A 21,501-nucleotide genomic window follows, 5' to 3' on the forward strand; every position below is an offset into this window, starting at 1 on the left:
TATGCTCTCACTTACTCACTACTATCTTGCCTTTCTCTTTTGACAAAGATCTCTATTTATAGGCTAACATGCTCATACAGCCAAGTTACAGTGTAAGTCATAGCATCCTTTTTGATGACCTTGTCGGGTGGTAAGTGATGTTCCCTTCGATATTCATTACCCGAATTTCGTGTAGTCCTGATGGGTGTGTGCCCGATATTTATCTTCCCGATGTTGGTGTCTTGGTATTCTTCGACCCGATGTCGCCCTTTCTCCCGACTCGAGCTGGTACTTTTATCTCTTGGCCCCACTTTGACTGAATTCTTATGATCTTCCCACGTGCTTCGTCAGTGTACTCATTATCCTAATTCCCGGTGAGTATCTTTCTATCACGTCCGAATTATTTTCTTTACACATGCTAGTTCCACAAGTGTTTGGTAGGCATCTCTTTCTTCGTGCTAGGGTTGTAAAGGATGATTCGGTGTTGCGCTTCACCTTTCTTCAGTGCGTCATGGCTTAAGATCGCTCCACCTGGGTTTGTCATTTATTCACACCTACAACCAACTTTATCTTCCAAGTCTACTAATCGATCCATTAAGGTTTCAATCTGACTCTTCATACTAGTCATCGTAAACCAGCAGTTGAAGTGTCCAAATTGAGTAAAACAAGATAAAGTCTTCACGAAAGCAGAGCAAGCTATCAGAATTCCTAAACCCCAAAATACTCCAAAATGCACCTTGAAATTTTGACTTGAGAGTATAACCAATGTAGTCAATATCGGCCGTATCGGCCGATATATCAGGGATATTTCGAATATCGGCCTTGGAGCGGTAGGATAAGCATTGTATCAGCGATACGATATCTTGGCGATAATATCGTCCAATGCAGTCAATATCGGCCGATATATCGGGGATATTTCAAGATATTCTTGATGGAACTTTGGATGATTTGCAAGATATTTTGGTAAAGAAAGTAGACCAGTTGGTAGTATAGGTGCATGTAGCTCTCAAAGTAAGTCTACTTACCCAACCGACTCTGAGTATGATGGATATGATACTGATCAATTGATGTTAGAAACTGATTATGGACTACTTGATGGAGCTAATGGAGTTACTGAAGATGATGATATCTATAGTGGCTCGTATGATTTTGAATAAGATTGTAATATTCTTGTTTAAATACCATTTTAGGTAGTAAACTTTAAAGTTGTTGAAGTTACTCTTTTGTTTCTAGTTTGAACTTTGTACTTGTTTAATTACCATTTTAGGCAGTAAACTTTAAAGTTGTTGAAGTTACTCTCCTATTTCTAGTTTGATCTTGTTTATTTATCATTTTAGGTAGCAAACTTTAAAGTTATTGAAATTACTCTTGTATTTTTGATAAAATTGATGGTAGCTGTAAAATTATAGTCTCTAAATTTGGAACCGATATTTGAACGATAATATCCTCGATATAAAGTCGTACCAGTGTATCGGTCCTGGCCGAGATAAACCGATATCCGATATTAACTACATTGAGTATAACACGGAAGCACAGTGGTTCATTGGACACAAACCACCCACTCGTGCTTTGAAGCTCAAATCTAAGAGAGTTATTGCTTTGATGTAAAGCAAAGCTCAATCCTAAGCGAATTGCTGTCTTATCATCGATATCATCGTTTATTGAACTTGAAACAATGAGACATGAAATTGAAATAAAACTCATAAAACATGAGAAACAATTGGAAACTCTAGATAAATTCTTTTTTTCAAGTCTCCCCCTAATATCGGCCATCTCAGCCGAGATTATTAGCCAAATACCGCATCGGCTATATACCATGTTTCATCTCGGGTGAGTTCTGGATCGGCGATACCTCGGCCACCTCGGCCGAGATCGACTACGTTGGGGGAGAGGGGGGAGTATAAAGTAGCTGGGAAAGAAATACTTACTAAGACTGGAATAATTCTCCGCCAAATTGGATTGGTTCTCACAAGACATGGATGATGTAATTTCTTAATTTAATAAATTCTTTCCGTATCGGAACAAAAAGCTCCATTTTACACTACGCGAAAGTTTTTAAATAAAGTTAGAAATTGACTCCGCAATCGAACTTCTTAAAGTCTATCACTCCAATCTACTCTACATGTTGAACTATTGCAACCTGCCAAACTGATTCCAACTCAACATAATCCTTAGTAGCCATGATCAGGTCTTCCAACTTATGGTTTTGTCCTCAAACTGCTTCAACACTACACACAAAATTAAGGAATGGTTACCAATTTTTCATATAAAACACAAGATGGGAGTAAGCCATAGCCATTTGTTTAATATTCTCATAGGCCACTTACTAATTGTTAATGAGGCATCTCCGGAGGTGGGATTTGCGACGAAGATCCCTATGCCACAAACAAAACGCAAAATAAAAAACAGGTTAAGGACACAAATGGTAAAAATTGCCTTTGCATGAACAATTTATAGTACCTGTTGAGACATGAACAATTCGTTTGGATGGAATTGCCTTTGCTGTTGAGACCCAGCAAAATTATATCCAGGAATTATATCTTGAGGATGAATACCCTGGGGATGAATGCCCTGAGCATGAATGGCTTGCCTATTCATCCACTGCCAACCATTTTGGCTATAGTCTGGCTGTTGTTGCATCATCCCAAAGACATCCTACACCATTAAGAATACAACAAATAACATTTGAAATCAAAACCATCAACAATTCAAAAATTCTTATCAAATAACTATGGCATATTTTATAACCACACTTATGAATTACCTGTGTCGCTTCCTCATTCAAATTCGACACCAGATTCTGATGAGGGTTGGGCAACCTCTTCTGAATGGCAACTCTTCTTTCATCCTTGGAAGTTATATGTGCATCTGCCTTGGATTTCACTTCTTGGAGTAATGACTTGATCAAAGTGAACATTTCGTCTGACTTCAAACCCTTGGCCACGATACTTTGAGAAATATGTGTCAAGTCATCGTAACGACTTCGAACTGTTGAGGTTGGATCGTTGTTACTTAGGATTAACTCCCCAGAAGGGTCAAAAACATCTTCATCTGTAACTTTTCGGGTCCATCTCTTCAAATAGTATCGAGGAGGTAGACTCTTATATTGTAAGTCACGAAACAACTTCAACGCATGAGGGCAGAGGATTCCATCAAATTCAAATTTCCGACAAGTACATGAGACTGATTGTTCAGAGATGTTATGTACAAGTGAATGGATTGTTTTTTGACCTTCCAATTCAGTAGCTCTGTATGTACGAATTGTTCCATCATCCTTTTCCAATTCCAACGACAAATCAATGGTCTTTTGAAGCGCATCTTGAAAACCATAAAATATCTCTCTTGTGTATACTTTTGATGCTTCGCGCTCTACAGACCAGCCAGAGATCCAATTAGGGGTTGTTAGTTGTGTCTTTTTTTCAGCTTCCCTTTCTTTCTCATAGCGATCAGCCATGGCTTTGGAATATTGATCAAGAAAATCACGAAGAAGAATACTACCATTGCTAAAGAAGGCCTTCAGAAACTTGCAGATGTTCTCACACCTCTCTGATGTGGTCATGGCAGCAGAAAAATGACCAAGACTATAAACTTGCGCCCACTTCTCTCGCAACTCATACAGTCCTTGCAACCATTCATTATCCCTAAGATCAAAATCTTCAAGCAACTTGTTCCAACTATGATCAAATTCTTCAACTGTCTCTTGGTCATATATCCAAGCTTTGAACTGCGGCGCGAATGTTTTAGATGCCTTAACTACTTTAGTCAACTGTTTCGAAGCATTTAGAAATATATGCCATAAACACAAACCATGATGAGATTCTGGAAATACAAGACCAGCAGCATTTGAAATAGCTGCAGAATGATCTGTAAACACACTTACAGGTTTCTTCCCACCCATAGCCTCCAAAAAAGTCATAAACAACCATGCCACAGCATCGGTTGTTTCACCATCTAACAAACCACAGCCAAACAGTATGGGTAGTCCATGATTGCTGAGGCCAACAACTGGCACACATACCATATCAAAGTTGTTTGTCTTGAACGTCGTATCAAAACACACTGAATCGCCGAATAACCCGTAGTCTCTTCTGGATTTTGCATCGCAAAAGAAAACACCACATATCTTACCATCTTCATTAGTTCGGAAAGAGTAGAAAAAATGCTTGTTTTCCTGCTTCTTTTGCTTGAGATAACCAAGGAGAAATTCTGCATCACCCTTAATGGAAAACCCAGCTGGTGTTTTCTGTTCTAAACTATTCTGGTCAGATACACCGGCTACTTCAGGAAGGGTAAGTTCAAGTGGTCTTGTTCCAGGAGGCTGTGTTTTGTCAGTCATTCCTATCTGGGCGAAGCCAAGTTTCCTGGGGGCTTTCAAGTAATGGGAAAACTTTGGTGGGACAAGCTCGTGTGTGTGCTCCGAACTGAACCTAATTAATGCATACTTATCACCAGTAATAAGTTTAATCTCGAACGCAGCTAGACATCCAAACCGTTTAGTTTCTCTTCTTTTTCTAGGTTTCCTGATCATTTTGTAGGTGCCTTCACATGAACAAACTAGTACTTGGCGATGAATTCTATTACGTTGAGCTTTATTCATGTTTGTTCTTTGTATCCTAACTCGGAAACCAATCTTTCTGGCATATTCATTGTAAAAATCAAATGCCTCCTCTGCACTGTCGAAAATCATTCCAACTTCTGGTTCTATTAACTCATCGTATACTCGATAGATTTGATCAACTTCAGTACTTTTTCCATTATCATTCGAAGCCAATTTAGGGCCAACTTGGACAGCATCGTCAGTAACTATTGGAGTCGGATCCTGTTAGGGTTCAAGTTAACAACATACATAGTATCACTAAATTAACAGTCCATCATTATGCTGCGGCAATATATTACCAAAATATAGTTAAAAATGATTTATTTATTTTTCATTTTTTCTGATGAGTTAAAAATGAAACCTAATCAGGATAATTGTATCCAATTTCATAATAAGTAAAATTTAAGTCTATAGACGACATGTTTTAGGGAAAATCGAGAGAGATTATAGTATACCTCTGCAATAGGATCTTCAGAAGGTTGAACAACAACATTGGAAGGAGATTCTTCACCACTTGAGTCCGAAGATACTGATTCAGGGACTGTACCGCTGTTATTCTTGTTGTCTTCGAGGCTTTCATTGTCGGTGATGTTATCGATATTAATGGTGCAGGTGGTGGTGTCTACGTCGGTGTTAGGATTTTCAGATTCTGGCTCCATGGATGATAATGATGAAGGAGACGAGTTCCTGAAAATTGCTTCCCAGAGAGAACGGAGAGAGAAGAGGAACTGTGAGGGAAGGAGTACAAATGTTGACCCGCATACAGAAGTGGGTGAACAGATAACCACTCACTATGTTCATTGTGGATGAAATAGTAAGGGTATTCTTGTTAATTCCCTTTATTTTTTCATAATTCCAGAAAGAAAGAAATCTTTTAGTTGATACTTGATAGCTACTTCAATTTGACATAGCCATGGCATTATCCAGCATCGATGTACAAGGAAAGGCAGTGTTAAACATCCTATCATGTTATGATGTATCAAAGCAGAAGTGCTTGCTGGTTTAGCAGTTCAGTACTAGAAATGGATATGTTTTCCGAATGAACTCTCTTGCTGGTACCTAAGATGCAAGGCATAAAATGCATGGTTAATAACTGTTTGTGTATGTGATTCCTTGGCTTTAATAGCAACTTCGGTCTTTTCTAGTGACACCTAAAAATAAAAGGGAAAAAATATCTTCAAGAGAAAACCAACAATAGGAACACTAACATTAGAAACAAAACAGAAATTAATATGAAGTGTAAGAGAAGTACTACTGATAGATAAAGCACTTCTTCCGACCACATTATCTGAACGGAATACAGATGAAAGGAGCAAGTTGGCTACAGTATTTAAGCACAACATATATATAACAGACGATTCTGGATTTCTCCATAAAACCCTAGTATTTGATTTGCTTTTAGGTCCTTAAGCCTGATACACTGGAATTGTGTTATGCCTTTCATTAGCTGAAACAGAACGAACACTGTTTCTTGTGCTTTAGATAAAAATTCCACAATGCTATTTCAAGGTTTCTACCATCCATTACACAAGTCCTGACAATATCCTTTTCTCTCTCTCTATCCTCTCAACCAGGTGTTTCTGTACGATGAGTTGTCACGCAGAGAAGTGTCATGGGCCTTGTACTCCATTACGTAGCCAAGAGGAAGCTTCAGTTGTCTCTTGATTGCATCTCTTAGAGCCATCACAGCCTGTGTAAAAACCAACAAAAGGGATATTTTGTTATCAGTAAGCAGGCATTATTCTGCTGCCAAACCCAACACTAGTTTATAAAGTTCATTAATAAAAAAAGAGTCTGCTCTTGGGTCGTGAGCTGCAATACATTGATTAATGAAGGAGGAGATTTAAAAGAAAAACAAACAAGCAATTAGTTAAGTCGGTTTAGAAAGTGACTTATCCAAGTGGCCAGTGCAGGAACACTGATAATTAGAAGAAATCCATTATCCGTTATTTAATGTTCAAGTGGTAGATATCTGAATATATGCTTTACTAACAAACCAGTGACAGGATAGATAAAATCGTGATTTCAAATTTTCAGAATCTAGCCTCGTGTTTAAAACCTCGCAAACCTGACGCTGGCAACACTTAGCACAGTATTTACTACTAACCTGGTGGTCGGCTGCATTGCGGTTCCAGACGCTCAATATGTCTTCATTAAAACGGATGCTCAATACTGCTCCACATATGTTCTCTCCATAGTCAAGTTGGTCACCAACTAATGCTAGAACCTGCAAACGTATCCAGACAAACAAATGTTTAACCTCGTTCATGCCCATAGCTTCAAGTTCATGAACCCATTACACCATATAAAGAATTCATCCCAACTCTTTACACTACAGAAACGTCTGAGCAAAGACTTGAGCATCAAAACTGAACCCACAGTTGTTATTATCATATGCACCATTTTTTTAAAGCAAGTAAGAACGGATAACATTATACAGGTTGAACTCACACCGATACACTCAAAAAAACTCGTGTGCTCGTACGTAAATACATATTGCCATTGAATTCCTAGCATGGAGTCCAAGAAATCTATAGAGCCTTGTACCATATTACAACATAGGACATCCAATAGTTTCTTCTTTTGAGCATAAAAAATAATGTTTGCTTCGTGTAACATATAACAGAATCTGCTGTTCTCCTGGAAATCTGAAAGCTTGTACCATTTCTACAACTTTCTTTTTTATGCATATTCAGTGACCCATTCATCTCTACAATTTTACTTATGGAGCAGAAAAAAGTACGCCAATCTAATCTTGTTTTTTAACTGCTCAAAGCATAGATCTCCATAACCATAGGTTCATGGCGAAGGCTTTAAACGTTTCCTTCCGATTACAGTGATCATTAAAGAGATAGTAAAATAAATTTAATGTGTCCGCTTACCAAGTCCTCCCAAAAGCGACCCGAGACAGCCTTCTTAAATCTGATTATCCACTTTCCACCATTACAGTTAGCAGAATCCTGTAGACATAAATTTTAAGTTGCAGAGCAGTACACTTCTGAGTTAAAATAACAATTTTATAATTGTAGAGCGCAGACAGCTTGGAAAGTAGAAAACAAGAAAAGGGAAGTGCAGATATATTTAAAGGATGAATTAAGAAGCAAATACTTACTTCCCACAAAGGCCGAATACCCTCCTTGAAAAGATGCAAGTCAGTCGGACTTGGCAAAGAAGAAGGGCGAGCTAAATGGCAATAACAAACCCAAAATCCTTCAACCTAATATAAACATCACATTTCAAATGCGTTATGCACCACTGTTCGGACAACAGATGAAACTCCACAAACGACCATGGAAACATCACAATTTATAATCGCAAGCTAAGATTCACAGTAATATTGTTATTTCAAGAAGCATACCGTACTGAACTCCACAATTCTCTTTATATTGTCCTCGTATGATGTTTGAGTACGAACTCCAGGTGTTCGGCGTGTGTACCACAATACAAACTTGTTCTGAAATGAACCACAGTGAATACATTAGTGAAGCTACAAGACAACTCCAAGAATCATTGGAGTGCAGGAATTGACAAGGGTCTGGCTAGGATGAGGTATGACGGTATGGGCCACATGACACCTAAATGACACCTCACACTCCTCTTACTACAACTCCTCTTTTATCTAAATGACATCTCACACTCCTAACAAATCTCTACACTAAAGCCGTTTCCTAATAGATATTCCAGTTAATATTTTTTCAAAGACGGTGATTAGCCTTGAGATTTATTAATTTCTATTTCAGCGAATTTTTCTAGACAGGCCCCTCTGCTAGGATAGGCCATTGTGTGCACAATCAAAAGTTGATCCATGAACCCGTTGCTTTAATCTACGGCTGAAGATAGCCCTATCACAAATTAGATAAGGTTTTATGGATTACTAAAGTTTCCAATGCCGGAAAACCTACACAGTTATACAGATTTTCCTGATTTCATGCCTAACTAGGTTTAAACTTTAAAACAACAAAATTTAGATTGATAAATAAGTGAATTATTACTATCAATTTTTTTATTAATAAATGGTTCTTGATTAATTGATTTCTTCAAGGGGTTGGCACTAGACTCATATATTTGTTCATCCGTAAGAGGAACTGCAAACTAAAAAGATTCAGTAAATAGAATAGGTAAAGATCAGCCGAAATATGGTAAGTGTAAAAAATTGGGAAATTAAGGGCATTATTATAAATGATATGATAAGTTAATAGTTTGGTGATATTTTTCCTACAACGGCTACTTGGATTAATGGGTTGAGGTGTCATGCAAAGAACTGGGGACTCATACTGGCAGTGTCTGCCGCATACCCATCGTAGCCGGATCCCTTAGGGAAATGCAGTATTCTATATCTGACAACGGTATAAAATGCAGAATCTCAAATGGCATACTTTCTGTCTAAATAGTATCATCAACAAAACATTAAATAATGTCACTTGTTGACTAGTTTCAGAAGGATCCTGAAAGCCATCAACTAGTAAGATTTCGAGTCTCCCATGCTAAAGGGAAAACCTACTACAAGCTGTTGCATAAAAAAAGAAATCCCAGAAAATGAACTTCTCGCAGTTAAACAAATGTATAGGCATGCATACTCTTTACACGCATCTCTAGTGGCATCACCTAAAAAACAGTCCAAAATTCATTTCAAGGTTGTCGCTGTGGTGGATAAAACAGATTCAGAGTGTGACAGAAAATCCTATAACTAGCAGTGTGATCCATGATAGTATCTCATTTTTCAGGAATCACAACAGATAGATGCAACGAATCTCATCCGTAGCTGGCATACTTAACCAAATAAGAAAACCTATTATCTTGATTTTGAAACAAAGCAGTACCATATATGATATATCAAATGAACTCAAAAGAGCAACGGAAAAGGTATATCGAAACTGACTAACTTAAATCAGTTTCTTCGTTGTTCTTCTACAACAAAGATTTTAGATGGGATATACCAATACTAGTGTCAGAATTTTGAAAAAGTTGTTTTTGTGATTACAGGCGCCCAATTCAAATATCAAATTTCCACTCGGCAACATTTGAACACGGATCACAGATGGTTCAAACAGAGATAAGTTACCAAAAATCCTTTATCCCCTGGTTCCCCGAATAATTAGGGTTTAAAATCTAATGAAACATATCGCCATCCCTTAAAACTTTAGTTCCCCAAATCTCCTCAATAAAGGGAAAAATCAAATAATCAGTTCAGGAAATCCAAGTAAGCTTATCAATAAACTTCAAATAAGATATATAAGGAACAATTTTGAATCACTAAAACAACAGAAATTGCATGAAGAATAAGAACCTAATCTTGCGGTTTTTATTTATAAAAACCTAGAAGAAAAAAAAACATACAAACTATGAAGACATAGAGAGTAATAGAGAACCTTCAATGGATGTAAACCAGCTTTGAGCTCATGAGCATGCCTGTCTCTCTCTTCGATGTCTTTTTCATTAGAATCAAATATGGCTTCTGATTGAGAATTCAAACCCTTGATTTCACCAACTTCCTTCTTCTCTGCAATCTCCATAACCTAATTTCGAACCCTATTTTTTTCGAAACACGAACTACACCCCAAATTTTCTAAGCTCTCGCTAAATACTATCCTGTTTAAATAAGAAGGAAAAGAAAGAGGAGCTCGACTTTCAGTAAATCCGCGAGGCTGCGAGGGTTGAAGGCCGAACGTGCTGGGAAGCAACACGGAATGGGATTTGTCGGAGGAAAATAAAGTTACGGTCCAAAGCCCATATATGATGTTGGTGCTAGGTTCAACCAGATCATTTGGCAGGGACCTTCGGCCCTTGAGTGGGTAGGTTAAGGTTAGCTTTCGTACTTGTATGGTCTAATCTTTGTAGAAATCAATGTTTAATCCCATTTTTTCTGGGCTTTGGACGCTCTAGTCCTTCTCTTCAAAGCCCAGTACTAGTTAGTCCAAATATCTCTCGTCCTAACAGTTTAGTCCAAAATGTAAACGAGTTAATCCAAATTTCAGCCGATTTAAAAAATCTGATCTATTCTCAGTATCCTGATTACCCTTCTCGTATTACGTTTTAATTTTTTAGATCTTAGAATTTTCTTGGAGAGAGAAGAGACATAGGAGATTTAGAGATTCGTTCTTCATTCTTCAGGTTAGTATTTTGATCGATCCTTTTCATTTAATGTTTATTTGATTGATTTCTCTTTACTCCTTCTTCGATTTTCAAGGTTTATTTTCCATTTGATTTTAAGTTTTTGAGTGTTTTTCAAATATTATCGACGATAGATCCGTGATTTGTCAAAAAATTTAGTTTGAAGATCCTTTTTATGTTTTTTAGGGAGAAATCATATCTCTGGCAAACTACATGGAGATTCAAATTTATGATACAACTCATAAAATGCATGGAATCCTGATAAATTGGTTTATTGAAGTATGATATTAACTCATTCTTAATTGCCTTTTCCCCTTTTTAAAATCTATAATTCTGAATCCTCAACTGTAATTCACTTGTTTGCAGGTTAACTGCAAATTTGATTTGATGCCAGAAATTTTGTTTCTTATGGTCATATTATTTGACAGATTTCTTTTTGTTTTTGCAATAAAAAAGAACCGACATGCAGTTGGTTAATCTTACTGTCCTCTTATTGGCATCAAAATATGAGGATTTTTTGGCATCCAAAGGTAGATTTATATAAGTTTATCTTTAAAACATTTCATCAAAATTGTTCTAATTAGAGGTAATCTTCTTGCGCATATTATATTGTCATCTATTTGCTCAAAAAAATTGATAATTTTAACGCAAGTTAAGGAGTTAGTTAGCCTTGCTGTTGACTCATATACATCGGAGATCAAATGCTTTCAATGGTGTGGATCTTAAAACTCACCTTGTATACATTCGTATCAGCCCCAATTTTTGTATATTAAATTGATTCCATCCCCCTTTTATCAATTTCCAGGAAAATCTCATACTTAAAAGGTTGTTGTTTCGTCTTAATGCACCAACTCCTAACGTTTTCATCATTAATTTCTCAAGGCTTGTCAGTGGGATGCTAAGGTATGTCATTATTTATTAACTGAATTAAGCTACCTAATGGCTATAGAATAAGTTTACTTAATATTATCTTAAATTGGATGAAAAAGAAATAAGCAGTTATTGAGGATGAGGAAAAGGAACCCATTAATTCTTCTAATTTCAGTTGGGTTTAAAAAGCTTTTCAGAATTGGTTATAATTTGGATTATGTTTTAATGGGGATTGGTAATTAGGTGTTATTGTTCATGGTCGTTCTTTACCCTTGTTTTTAGATTCTTTGCTGGTCATATTGATAAAATGATGGATGAATAGAATTTTCTTAATTTATTCCATTTGTTATACATTTTTTTTTTTGAGTTTTTTTATTCGTGTGCTCGTTGATTAGTTGATATGACTTTGTGATCATGTCGACACAATTATGGAGAAGACCCACGTGGAAGAGATTGAATCTGACAAGGAGGGTTCCATAACGGTTTCTCAATAGCCAAAGATTCCCTATGACCAAGAATCAACATGTAGTAGTTCATCATTTTCTCTTTGTGCTAATCTACTACCTCTGTTAAGTTGTTTACTTGGACAATAGCTGTTTAGGATTGCAGTAAAGTACAACAATAATGTTCTCATCAACTTTGTTGAGTTTGCTTATCCTCCTCATGTATAACCTCATGAGCTTCCTTAACACTTTTATTTGCATACAAACATTCCTATTCCAATAAGAAATTGATGCTTCATTCATTGACTATTAATGTGTACATAGTAGTACACATGTTGATTCTCGATGTGTACATAATTGTACACATGTTGATAAATGTGCACATAATTGTACACATGTTGATTCTTCTTCATTATTTACTATTTTTTGCAGGTTAGTAAGTGGTATTAGCTTGTTGGTGAATTGGGAAATTGACGTCAATCGAAAAGTAAGTAAATCTCTAAATTTACTTGAAATATTATGTTGTGAAAATGAATGAAATAGTGAGAAATTGCACTAGTGAATTTGCTTGATATTCATTAACAGTATGACCTCAGTGTTGTACTTCCATATTAGAGATTGAATTTACGTTCTACTGTAAAATTTTGGAATCAAATAACTAGGTTCAGGCAACATATAGATAGAGTATAAGTAGAGTCTGCAGTTTCGATATTAATATTTTGAGGAGGACCAACTGTTGTTGGACTTGCTTGTGAGATTGATTTTCATCAGGAGAGGGCCAAGTAGTGTTAGACTTGATGGTGAGCTTGCTGTTTCAACAAGATAGATGTATTTTCTTGTACACTAGTTATACACGGTGCACATAAAAATACATTATTTTTTTGTGTGCTTGTTTTACGAGGTGTATATGCTTTTACATCAGTTATATCTACACGTTCGCTTGGTATGGTTTTGTTTCCGCGACGTATTTTAAAAAATGCTCAGGTAGGTACACGATGGTAATATAATGCACTTGCAAGATTTAACATGATGAAATTCAGGATAGCCTTCGATTGAATGGAATTATTCAATGTAGAGCTTGATCAACAACACCATCAAACACAAAAAACTAGTTTATATATTAGAATTTAATTGAGTTGGTCCTGTCACTTAATGTGTACATAGTTGTACACCCGTCGATCATTATGTGTACATAGTTGTACACCCGCTGATAATTAATGTGTACATAATTGTACACATGCTAATTATTGATAATACAGAACTGTTTTACTACCGTTGCATGTTTTCCTTTGAATTTGGGCTTGATGAACTCTTTTTTATACCCACAGGCTTTTGTATCCAATTCATGATTTAGTGGCAGTCGTTGACCATGACCTGGTTCAGTGATGCAGGCTAGCGCGGCTAAGGTTTTATTTTCTTCTTCTGTTTTTTAGTGATTTCATTGTATGGGTGTCTAAATATAGTTATTATATAGGCTAAGATGATTATTAATTCTGTATTGTTAAATGTATTTTTTATTTGGAGAAACAGTAAAACCCCTCAAAAGACAGAATCTTATTAATGACATTGACTAAATTTTAGTGGGCAATTCATGAATAAAATCAAAATGAAATTTTCAGTTGGGGATTCTAATTAATGATGTGTGTCTCTGCATTAATGATGTGTGTATCTGCAACTAAGGGATGAGAATACTGGAGATCTGGGAGAAATTGACGTGATAGTTGGAGAGACTGGTCCAAAGGTATCAAGGATCTCTTAACTATATCTGCAGCATTTTAGATGTGAAGTGTGATTGGAAATTTAGCTGGAGTTGGTGGAGAAATGATTGAAGATGAAGTGGAGTAACATGTTGGTTAAATTTTTTTCGGTTGTTTTGTGGTGTTTTTCATGTTGGGTTTTTCTAGTTATGTTGCCATGCTTGCATCCCAAGACGGTGCAACAAGGTGCAAGGTATTTGTTCTAGTTGTATACTTTGGTTTCCTTGATGATTCCTACCTTAATATAAGTCCTAACTGATAACATGATTGTGTGATTTAGACTTTCTTAGTTGAATTCGATAAGTATAACCTTTTTTTAATGAAATAACATATTGATTCGTAATGTGTACATAATTATACACATGTAGATAGCTAATGTGTATATATTTGTGCACTTGTTGATTGTTAATATGAAATGATTGATGTTATGCATGTTTTACAGGAGTGTATATATTGGTGCACCTGTGTAAATCTTATGAAAAAGTATGTTTCCCTTGTTTTACAATGGTGTACATATTGGTGCACCTGTGGGAAGTAACTCCCATGAAAAATAGGTTTGTTGCGGTTGTGAATGATTAGCTTTATGCATGTTTTGCAGGGGTGTAGTATTGGTGCACCTCTGTAATTCCCATGAAAAGGTGTTCCCGAGTGTGAATTTGAATGATCGATTTATGCATGTTTTGCGGGAGTGTACACATTGGTGCACCAGTGTATTTTAAACGAAAAAATAGGTTTATCTATGGGTATGAAAGATCGGTTTTAGGAATGTTTCACAGGGATGAATATATTGATGCACCAATATACTTCTCATGAAAAAGTAGGTTTGGGTGTCAATATGATTGATTTGTTGTGCATGTTAGTAATCTCCTTTTAGGTAAAGTGCGATGAATCACTGTACTGGGATGTTTCGAAGCCATATTAAGTTTGTGTAGTAACGCCCACATGGATTGTGTCTCTGACCATAAACTGAGTAACTTTTTATTTTGATCGTTTTCTTGCTTTGTTTTCTTATGCGAATGTTGGTGAAAGGATAATCAATTTCTTTTCAAGCTGTGATTTCTTATGTCCATTGTTTTTCCTTGATGCAAGTTATCTGCTAAACTTACCTCTGCAAATCTGGATGTTATCCAACTGGAGATTGGCGTGGTTGGTATTTTTTTCAGTCTGTGCGGATTAGGGTGCAGTTTGGCTATCATGGATTCTGGATTCTTTGGATCTTTGCAGCGGCGTACATAATTGTACACACCAATGTAAATTAAAAAAATTTAAAAATGAAAATTATATAGTCATATGGGTACTCTTTTTGTACCTCTCGGAAAATGCTTTCCAAATATATAAAGTTTGTCGATTTTGGACGAGCGGTTCAAAAGATAAATTGTTTTTAATTATTTTTTATATTATTCAAAATTGCTGACATCATCATGAGTCAGTGTGGACTAAATTGCAAATATTTGGACTAAATAGTAAATAACGAGGGTTATTAATGTACTTTCCATATTCTTGGACTAATCTGTACCTAGTTGACTCGGACTGGACTAAACTGTACTTTTGGATTGATTTTTGGACTAAACCATATTTTTCCTTCTAATCTTTGTCGTCCAACTCGAGTGGTTAGGTTAAGGTTAGCTTTCGTCCTTCTATGGTCCAACCTTTGTCGTCCAATTTTGAAATAATTTTAACCAGTCAGCGTTCACCGGAGCCACAGGGTAGGTCAAGATTAACATTAGTCGAGCCAAGGGATAATCTTTGTTGTCCCTTTTAAAGAGAATCTCATTTGTCTTTTATTTCCAGGCAAAAAAATCGTCTGACCATATACTCAAATACATATCTTCGAACTTTGGTTCCTGGATTTGCTACACGAGCATGTGGAGAAAAACACTTAAATAAATGGTTCTTGATTATGTGAAGTTACGATTTTATGGGTTGATTACTCCTTTTTAACGGAAAATAAGAGTTCGATGACTCAGATATCAAAATAATTGGACATGAAACAAGAAACCATTTCTCGAAAAGCATTGGTTTCCTCATGGAACTATATGCAATTAGTTCGCTTGACGTATATTATTATAGTTCTTTCGTTAAGAGTTCTCGTCAATATCACTTATACTAGTATAATTATTCATCAAAACTCGAAATTTATGTACATTCTTTTACAATATATAAATTACAAAGATTGCTTCTTTAAAAAAAATGCATTTATTAAAAAGGGAGAAAAAATAAGAAAACCTAGTTATTCAAAGACACTCAAATCATAGATAATAAATCATTCAAAGTCATTGATCAGTGATTGATTCATAATCAAGAACAACCAGATTCGATAAAAACATGGAATAAAACGATAAACCCTGGATCTACATAGTTTAGTTATTAATTTTAGGTCAAATAATCATACAAACGAAAACCACGAAAAACATATATTTACATCGTCAGTGAATGCATCTATGCTAACCAAAATCGATTAAGACCTATATTTCTAGAAATTGAAATAATTAAAAGAGGTGTGAGCGGGATCAAATGGGAAACAAGAATTAGTAGAGAAGAGATGACACCAGCGGGAGAAGAGAGTACAAAAGTAGAAGAAGAATGACATAGTAATTCTGAAGAAGAATCTTCAAAAACTAAAACTTGCAAACAAAAAGTGTATTATTTGCATGCATAGTGGTATACGATATGTGGTTGAAGTTTAACATGATTACAACAATGCATTTTGGCTTGCTGAAAAAAAGAGTATGTGTTACTATTTGTTATTGGTTTATGAGATGAACTGAATATCAGTATACATTATGCTAATCATGTATTACTTATAAAATCAATAGCTAAACAAAAAACATTGAAACCCTAACTTTTGCAAAAAGGATAGTAATAAAAAAAACTAAAAAAGAAATCGAAATCCATCACGACCTTAACCATAATCAAAAATCAAACTAACAAATAAGTAAAATATAAATCATAATTAAATTGGTAAAACTATTTTTCAGTAGGAAAACAAACATAATTATCAATATGAATCGAAAAACTAAAGTAGTTCCAAAGAAAAACTTTTAAAAAGTATATATCAAAAGAATTTTCAGTTAAATTAGTAATTAAATCCGAACTTTAATACTTCAAGTTTTCCCTTTCGATCAAGTTGCATAAACACATCTAGGTAAATTTTTAATTGAAACTAAAGTATATATATAATGCAGTTTTGCTTGTATTGGTAAGAAAAACAAGGTAAAAAAAACAGAGTTGATTAAATATTATTGATTTAATTAGGTAAAACATTGATAAACTAACGGAAGACTTGGAAAATTATTAAGTTCGAACATTAGACAATCAGACACAAATAATCCTCTATGTGTTCATAAACCAAACTACCAACACATGACTAACAATACATTATAGTTATCTTTGATTAAAATCTTAATTTGGGAGATTGGTAAGTAAGTTGATTATTGAAACATTTATAATCATTGGTTGTTTCAGGTTACGACCCAAAGGATTCGAAAAGCAAAAGTCTTCACATCGGGTGAAACAACTCAAGATCGTGGACTCTATATTATTGTTCACGTGCGTAGAATATATTGGTTGTAGGCGCATGGATACTGAGGAATTGTTTAATGAAAAAGTGTTTACCTGGTCTCAACCATACGAAGTTGCGATAGTCAATTTGTATAACATCATCATTTTGGGAGTATTCAAAACTAGACTACGTCTCGGGGTTTTCTGCCAGATAGTTTTCATCGTTAAAAAAATCTTGTTGTGCGATGTACTTTACTTCCGTATTATATCATTTTCTATATAACTAAAAAAAATATACTTGTATGTTAATACACTTGGTATGATCACGTATTTAGCTTCCGTTCGAACTTTAACTATATATCAAGTCTTGGTCATAAGTCGAGGAATATCATAGAGGATGATAATAGTCGTAAGCTCTATTATAGGTAATAGTTAGTTTCTTATTCTTCTTTTGTTTTCTTTGTGTAGTTTGCGAGATTTTGGGTTCTCCTTAAACCCTGCCGATTATGTCGTTTAGTCATACTATATGTTTCATATTAAACTTCATGTGTGCGACCAATAGTAATGGTCACACTAATAGGATGAACTTGTTATACTCTCTTATTGGTGCTCAAGGTGAACTTGCCCCTTTTTATGCTCATCTAGATAGTGGTGTCTACATAACGTATGAGGTTAAAGGTTAGTAAATTGATCGCAATTTGAAAGAAAACAAATTTTGTAATATGTCTGCATATAAGCACAATTTTAACTAGCATCAATTAGAATATATCTAAACATGAGTTTATATTGAGCATCCTAATGCAATTTGAAATTATTTAGTAAAGTTTTAAATGATTAGTTATAGATAAAGGGTGTAAACATCACCCTGTCAGATAAAACAAGACCTAAGTATTAAAGATCTCAAAATAACCTAAAGCACAATAAAATGGACAAGGCCCAGGTTCATAAGATAAAGAAAGTGAGAAATTAAACCTAGAATTGTATTTTTAATATTATTCTTCCTCAGTGTTGATCACTCAGTTAGTAAACAAGAAATTGAACCCATAATTCTAATTCAAGTATGTCTTCTACTTGATTGCTCAAAATCATTACCCAATCAACTTCACCTTTTTCGCCAACCATCGTTATCCCCAGTTGTTGTTCATAATCATTGTCGATGCAATTAAGAAAGCTGAACTCAACACGTACAACTGTATTTGGATGACTGTGCAACATTAAAGTATTTTGGATCTGAGGGTGTTGAGTGAACTCTTCTTGTCTTGTTATTCTTGATTGACAGCCTTTGTAGATGTCATATGTAATGAATGTCTTATGCTTTTGTTTTTCCTTCTCGGTGGGGTTTTGATAACGAGTTTGATGAAAAACAGTCAACCGTGAACCTACGGAAATTGATTCTTCCCTATTTGTGAAGAATCAGACGCACCGGTAATCCAAGCCCAATAGAATTCCCATGAACTATATTAGCCTCTTTACATTTTCATCAATACGTTAAAAAGACAAGAAAAAAAATGACATAATTGTAAAATAAAGAACTCATTGATCAAACAAAACACATTCAGAACTCGAAAATCAAGAAAAAAGTAATAGCGCGTCACACCAACTGTTCACGCAAGTTACAAGCATAATTGTAAATGCCAGAAGATGATTTCTTATCTCGTAATAACTTGTTGAAATGATCTTTTATTAATAATTGTTTATATAAGATTTTACCATGTTTGTCTGTATAGCTTTATATTGAAAAGATTGTGATGTACTGGCCCTCGTCATTTCATTGACAATCAGACCAGAAAAAAAAAACTAAAGAAAATCGCAATTGAATTAGTAACAAACTTTTTATCGAAAAAGACAAACATAAATCATGAGTATAAATTAAAAAATCCAAATAGTTTCAAATAAAATCTTAGAAAAAAAGAAGAACTTTAAAAGATCTTCAGCTAAACCAACATGAAATCCCAAATCCAACAATTCAAGTTTTCCCATTAAATCATGTTTTATAAATATACCCCTATAGTTTTATAACTCAAACAATATGTGTGGTTTTGCTTGTTTTAAGTAAGAAAAATAACAAAAAGAATTTGACTTGACTAAAAAGAAAAATGAGATAATTTTTTTTTTATTGAATCCGGGAATATATCCAGTGGAACACTGATAAATTAACAAATTTTTTTTGCATAATATCATACTCAAGCGTTTAACAATTGGATACAAATAATATTGCACAATGCATATGTTAAACTACAAATATTACTTAAAATACGTTACTAATAACTCATTATATTTATACTTTATATTCCATTTACATGATAACATCCAACTAATTATGAACAACTTTAATTAACTAATATTATCCACTTCCAAGTCACAAGTCCCATTGTAAACATTTCTTTCAAACGCATTATCATGATTAACAATATACATAACAGATAAATAAGATTTTTGAATCCATTACTAATTTGAACTTTTCCTTCTAACGTTTTTAATAACAAGTCATATATATGTCACTCGCCTGATCTTGTGCAATAGAGATATGCAAACAGATAACAAAAAAACCCAAAACTTTTTTTTCCTATTTTTAGTTATTCCAAATTCAATAGACTCGTGCATACACAAAAGTTCATCGTAATGATATTCATGGGATTGGAATGGGTTAATATTTCTTAATGGTAACGTTGTCTGCTTAGTTTATTTAGTTAATGATCACCGTGAAACCTTGTAACATTTGTTTTTAAATTGCCCCATGATAAATAGAATTTGGTTTGCACTTGATTCTACAATTTTTTACCCTGTCATCAATGTAAATTTCTTTTAATGGTTTATTAACTTGTTTAATCATAACTCTTATCATAGCCATGATCATCAGTCTGTTATTAGATTTATTTGTTGACAATGTGGACAATTTGGAAGCAGAGATATTTTGTGTTTGACAGGGCTAAAGTCAACCCCACCGAGTTGATTTCTCTAATAAAAAAGAAGATCAATAAATGTGAAAATTTTCTCATTAAGGATACCAAAAGGAATGTGCCAACTGTTTTTCAAGAAATAAGTTGGAAACCACCTTCTTTTGAATTTAAGAAGATAAACTCTAATGCATCTTTTTATTAAGACACTTTTACTATGACTAATCAACAAAAATTATGCAGGTGATCACAAAGGAGCATGGGGAAACTCGGAAGAAGCCATATATGGGGATCAAGCTGTAGATTTGGCTCTGCATAAAGTGGTAGAATGGGTCATTGTCTAAAAGCTACAAAAAATGTATTTTGAGGGAAACAACAAGAATGTAGTGGAAGCCTTGAATGAAACCTGTAATAATATTCAATGGACAACAAGTCCAACAATTAGGAGTTGCTTATTTCTTTTAAGTTCTATTTTTTTAAATCAAACTATAAGTATTTCATTCCATATAAGAAACGTTTACATGATGGTTTTCAAGAAAAACAAGTTCATCAAAGACGTGAAACAAATACAATTAATATGCGACACATAAATAAATCGCGAAGGGAAAGAGCGATTTACAACGACAACACCCAATTTTTGTACATAAAGATTGGAGAAGGAATGGTACTCGAAATTATAATTCGAACATTTTGATTTGTTTTCTTCTTTAAAAAGAGGTGCTTATACGAAAGAGGAGTAATATTCCCATAAATTCTTCATGTGAAGCGACTAACCCGGAAATCGTATATCAATTTTTCCGTTGAAGAACTTGATATTGGTCTCCTTGAATCGCCGATGTACTTGTATCCAAGATAATGAATCACGAACAAATCTTATGAAAGAAACACTATGAAAATGTAGATAGATTCTTCCAAATAGCGAAGAAAAATATTTTAACCAGCTATTAACTAAATAAAACTAATCAAAAGCAAGTAATATTTGCTCAGATATGATTCCTAAAGGACCAGATATGAGCAAAGAAGGAAAAAGATTAAAAAAAAAACTAAGTTTTTTTTTTTAAGTTCTATTAATGAATGGGTATGTACCTCTATAAAGTCGGAGGAAAATTCATGCCCATATCTATTAGCAAAACATGCCAAGTTGAAAACTTATTATTCATTTTTTATTATAACTCCAGAAATATGTATGGACAATCAAAAGAACGATGAAAACGAAGTAAGTGTTTAATTATCTTTTAACCAATTCATATCAAAAGAAAAAAAACTGTAATTTACCAGTTGGTTACCTAGTTAAGCAAACAATAAAAATGGGTAGTTACCACGGAAATGATTTCCAGTCTCTGACA

At 34.5% G+C, this 21,501-nt stretch overlaps 3 protein-coding genes across 17 annotated transcripts; 1 reads left to right on the forward strand and 2 right to left on the reverse strand.

The window, feature by feature from the left end:
* Positions 1-1,911: 1,911 nt before the first annotated feature.
* On the reverse strand, positions 1,912-5,362 carry LOC113322980 (protein FAR1-RELATED SEQUENCE 5-like). The gene is made up of 5 exons (XM_026571192.1): positions 5,032-5,362; positions 2,744-4,798; positions 2,440-2,634; positions 2,307-2,354; positions 1,912-2,207 (listed from the first exon to the last, which is right to left on the reverse strand). The coding sequence occupies exons 1-4, from the start codon at positions 5,233-5,235 to the stop codon at positions 2,313-2,315; spliced, it is 2,496 nt and encodes an 831-aa protein (XP_026426977.1). The 5' UTR covers positions 5,236-5,362; the 3' UTR covers positions 1,912-2,207; positions 2,307-2,312.
* Positions 5,363-5,785: 423 nt separating this feature from the next.
* Positions 5,786-10,229, reverse strand: LOC113322981 (eukaryotic translation initiation factor NCBP-like). Its single transcript, XM_026571193.1, has 6 exons — positions 9,946-10,229; positions 7,935-8,030; positions 7,689-7,793; positions 7,459-7,536; positions 6,684-6,803; positions 5,786-6,266 (listed from the first exon to the last, which is right to left on the reverse strand). Exons 1-6 carry the CDS (start codon positions 10,087-10,089, stop codon positions 6,135-6,137), a joined length of 675 nt encoding a protein of 224 aa, XP_026426978.1. The 5' UTR covers positions 10,090-10,229; the 3' UTR covers positions 5,786-6,134.
* Positions 10,230-10,525: 296 nt separating this feature from the next.
* LOC113321067 (putative cyclin-B3-1) lies at positions 10,526-15,105 on the forward strand. Of its 15 annotated transcripts, XR_003346450.1 has the most exons (7): positions 10,526-10,687; positions 10,874-10,966; positions 11,054-11,217; positions 11,345-11,400; positions 11,493-11,590; positions 12,433-12,487; positions 13,329-13,636. XR_003346450.1 is itself a non-coding variant. In XM_026568949.1 (6 exons), exons 3-6 carry the CDS (start codon positions 11,194-11,196, stop codon positions 14,991-14,993), a joined length of 324 nt encoding a protein of 107 aa, XP_026424734.1. In that variant the 5' UTR covers positions 10,526-10,687; positions 10,874-10,966; positions 11,054-11,193; the 3' UTR covers positions 14,994-15,105. The 15 variants fall into 15 exon arrangements, 8 of the variants coding, with proteins under 8 accessions (XP_026424734.1, XP_026424730.1, XP_026424737.1 ...); XR_003346448.1 differs by having other exon boundaries at positions 11,345-11,590; XR_003346451.1 differs by having other exon boundaries at positions 11,144-11,217; positions 11,345-11,590.
* Positions 15,106-21,501: the final 6,396 nt, after the last annotated feature.

The sequence above is a fragment of the Papaver somniferum genome, chromosome 11 (genome assembly GCF_003573695.1).
Source record: "Papaver somniferum cultivar HN1 chromosome 11, ASM357369v1, whole genome shotgun sequence".
NCBI classification, from domain to species: Eukaryota; Viridiplantae; Streptophyta; class Magnoliopsida; order Ranunculales; family Papaveraceae; genus Papaver; species Papaver somniferum.

Bases quoted from the DNA above. Each gene is read 5' to 3' on its own strand.
- LOC113322981 (XM_026571193.1), bottom strand. From the start codon at position 10,089: ATGGAGATTGCAGAGAAGAAGGAAGTTGGTGAAATCAAGGGTTTGAAT. The intron at 7,794-7,934 runs GTATGCTTCTTG...TGTTTATATTAG, and splicing joins GAATTGTGGAGTTCAGTACG to GTTGAAGGATTTTGGGTTTG. The intron at 6,804-7,458 runs GTAAGCGGACAC...ATACGTTTGCAG, and splicing joins GTCGCTTTTGGGAGGACTTG to GTTCTAGCATTAGTTGGTGA.
- LOC113321067 (XM_026568945.1), top strand. From the start codon at position 10,901: ATGGAGATTCAAATTTATGATACAACTCATAAAATGCATGGAATCCTG. The intron at 10,967-11,115 runs GTATGATATTAA...ATTATTTGACAG, and splicing joins TGATAAATTGGTTTATTGAA to ATTTCTTTTTGTTTTTGCAA. The intron at 11,591-12,432 runs GTATGTCATTAT...TATTTTTTGCAG, and splicing joins CTTGTCAGTGGGATGCTAAG to GTTAGTAAGTGGTATTAGCT.
- LOC113322980 (XM_026571192.1), bottom strand. From the start codon at position 5,235: ATGGAGCCAGAATCTGAAAATCCTAACACCGACGTAGACACCACCACC. The intron at 2,635-2,743 runs GTAATTCATAAG...TTAATGGTGTAG, and splicing joins TGAATGAGGAAGCGACACAG to GATGTCTTTGGGATGATGCA. The intron at 2,355-2,439 runs GTACTATAAATT...TTTGTGGCATAG, and splicing joins AATTGTTCATGTCTCAACAG to GGATCTTCGTCGCAAATCCC.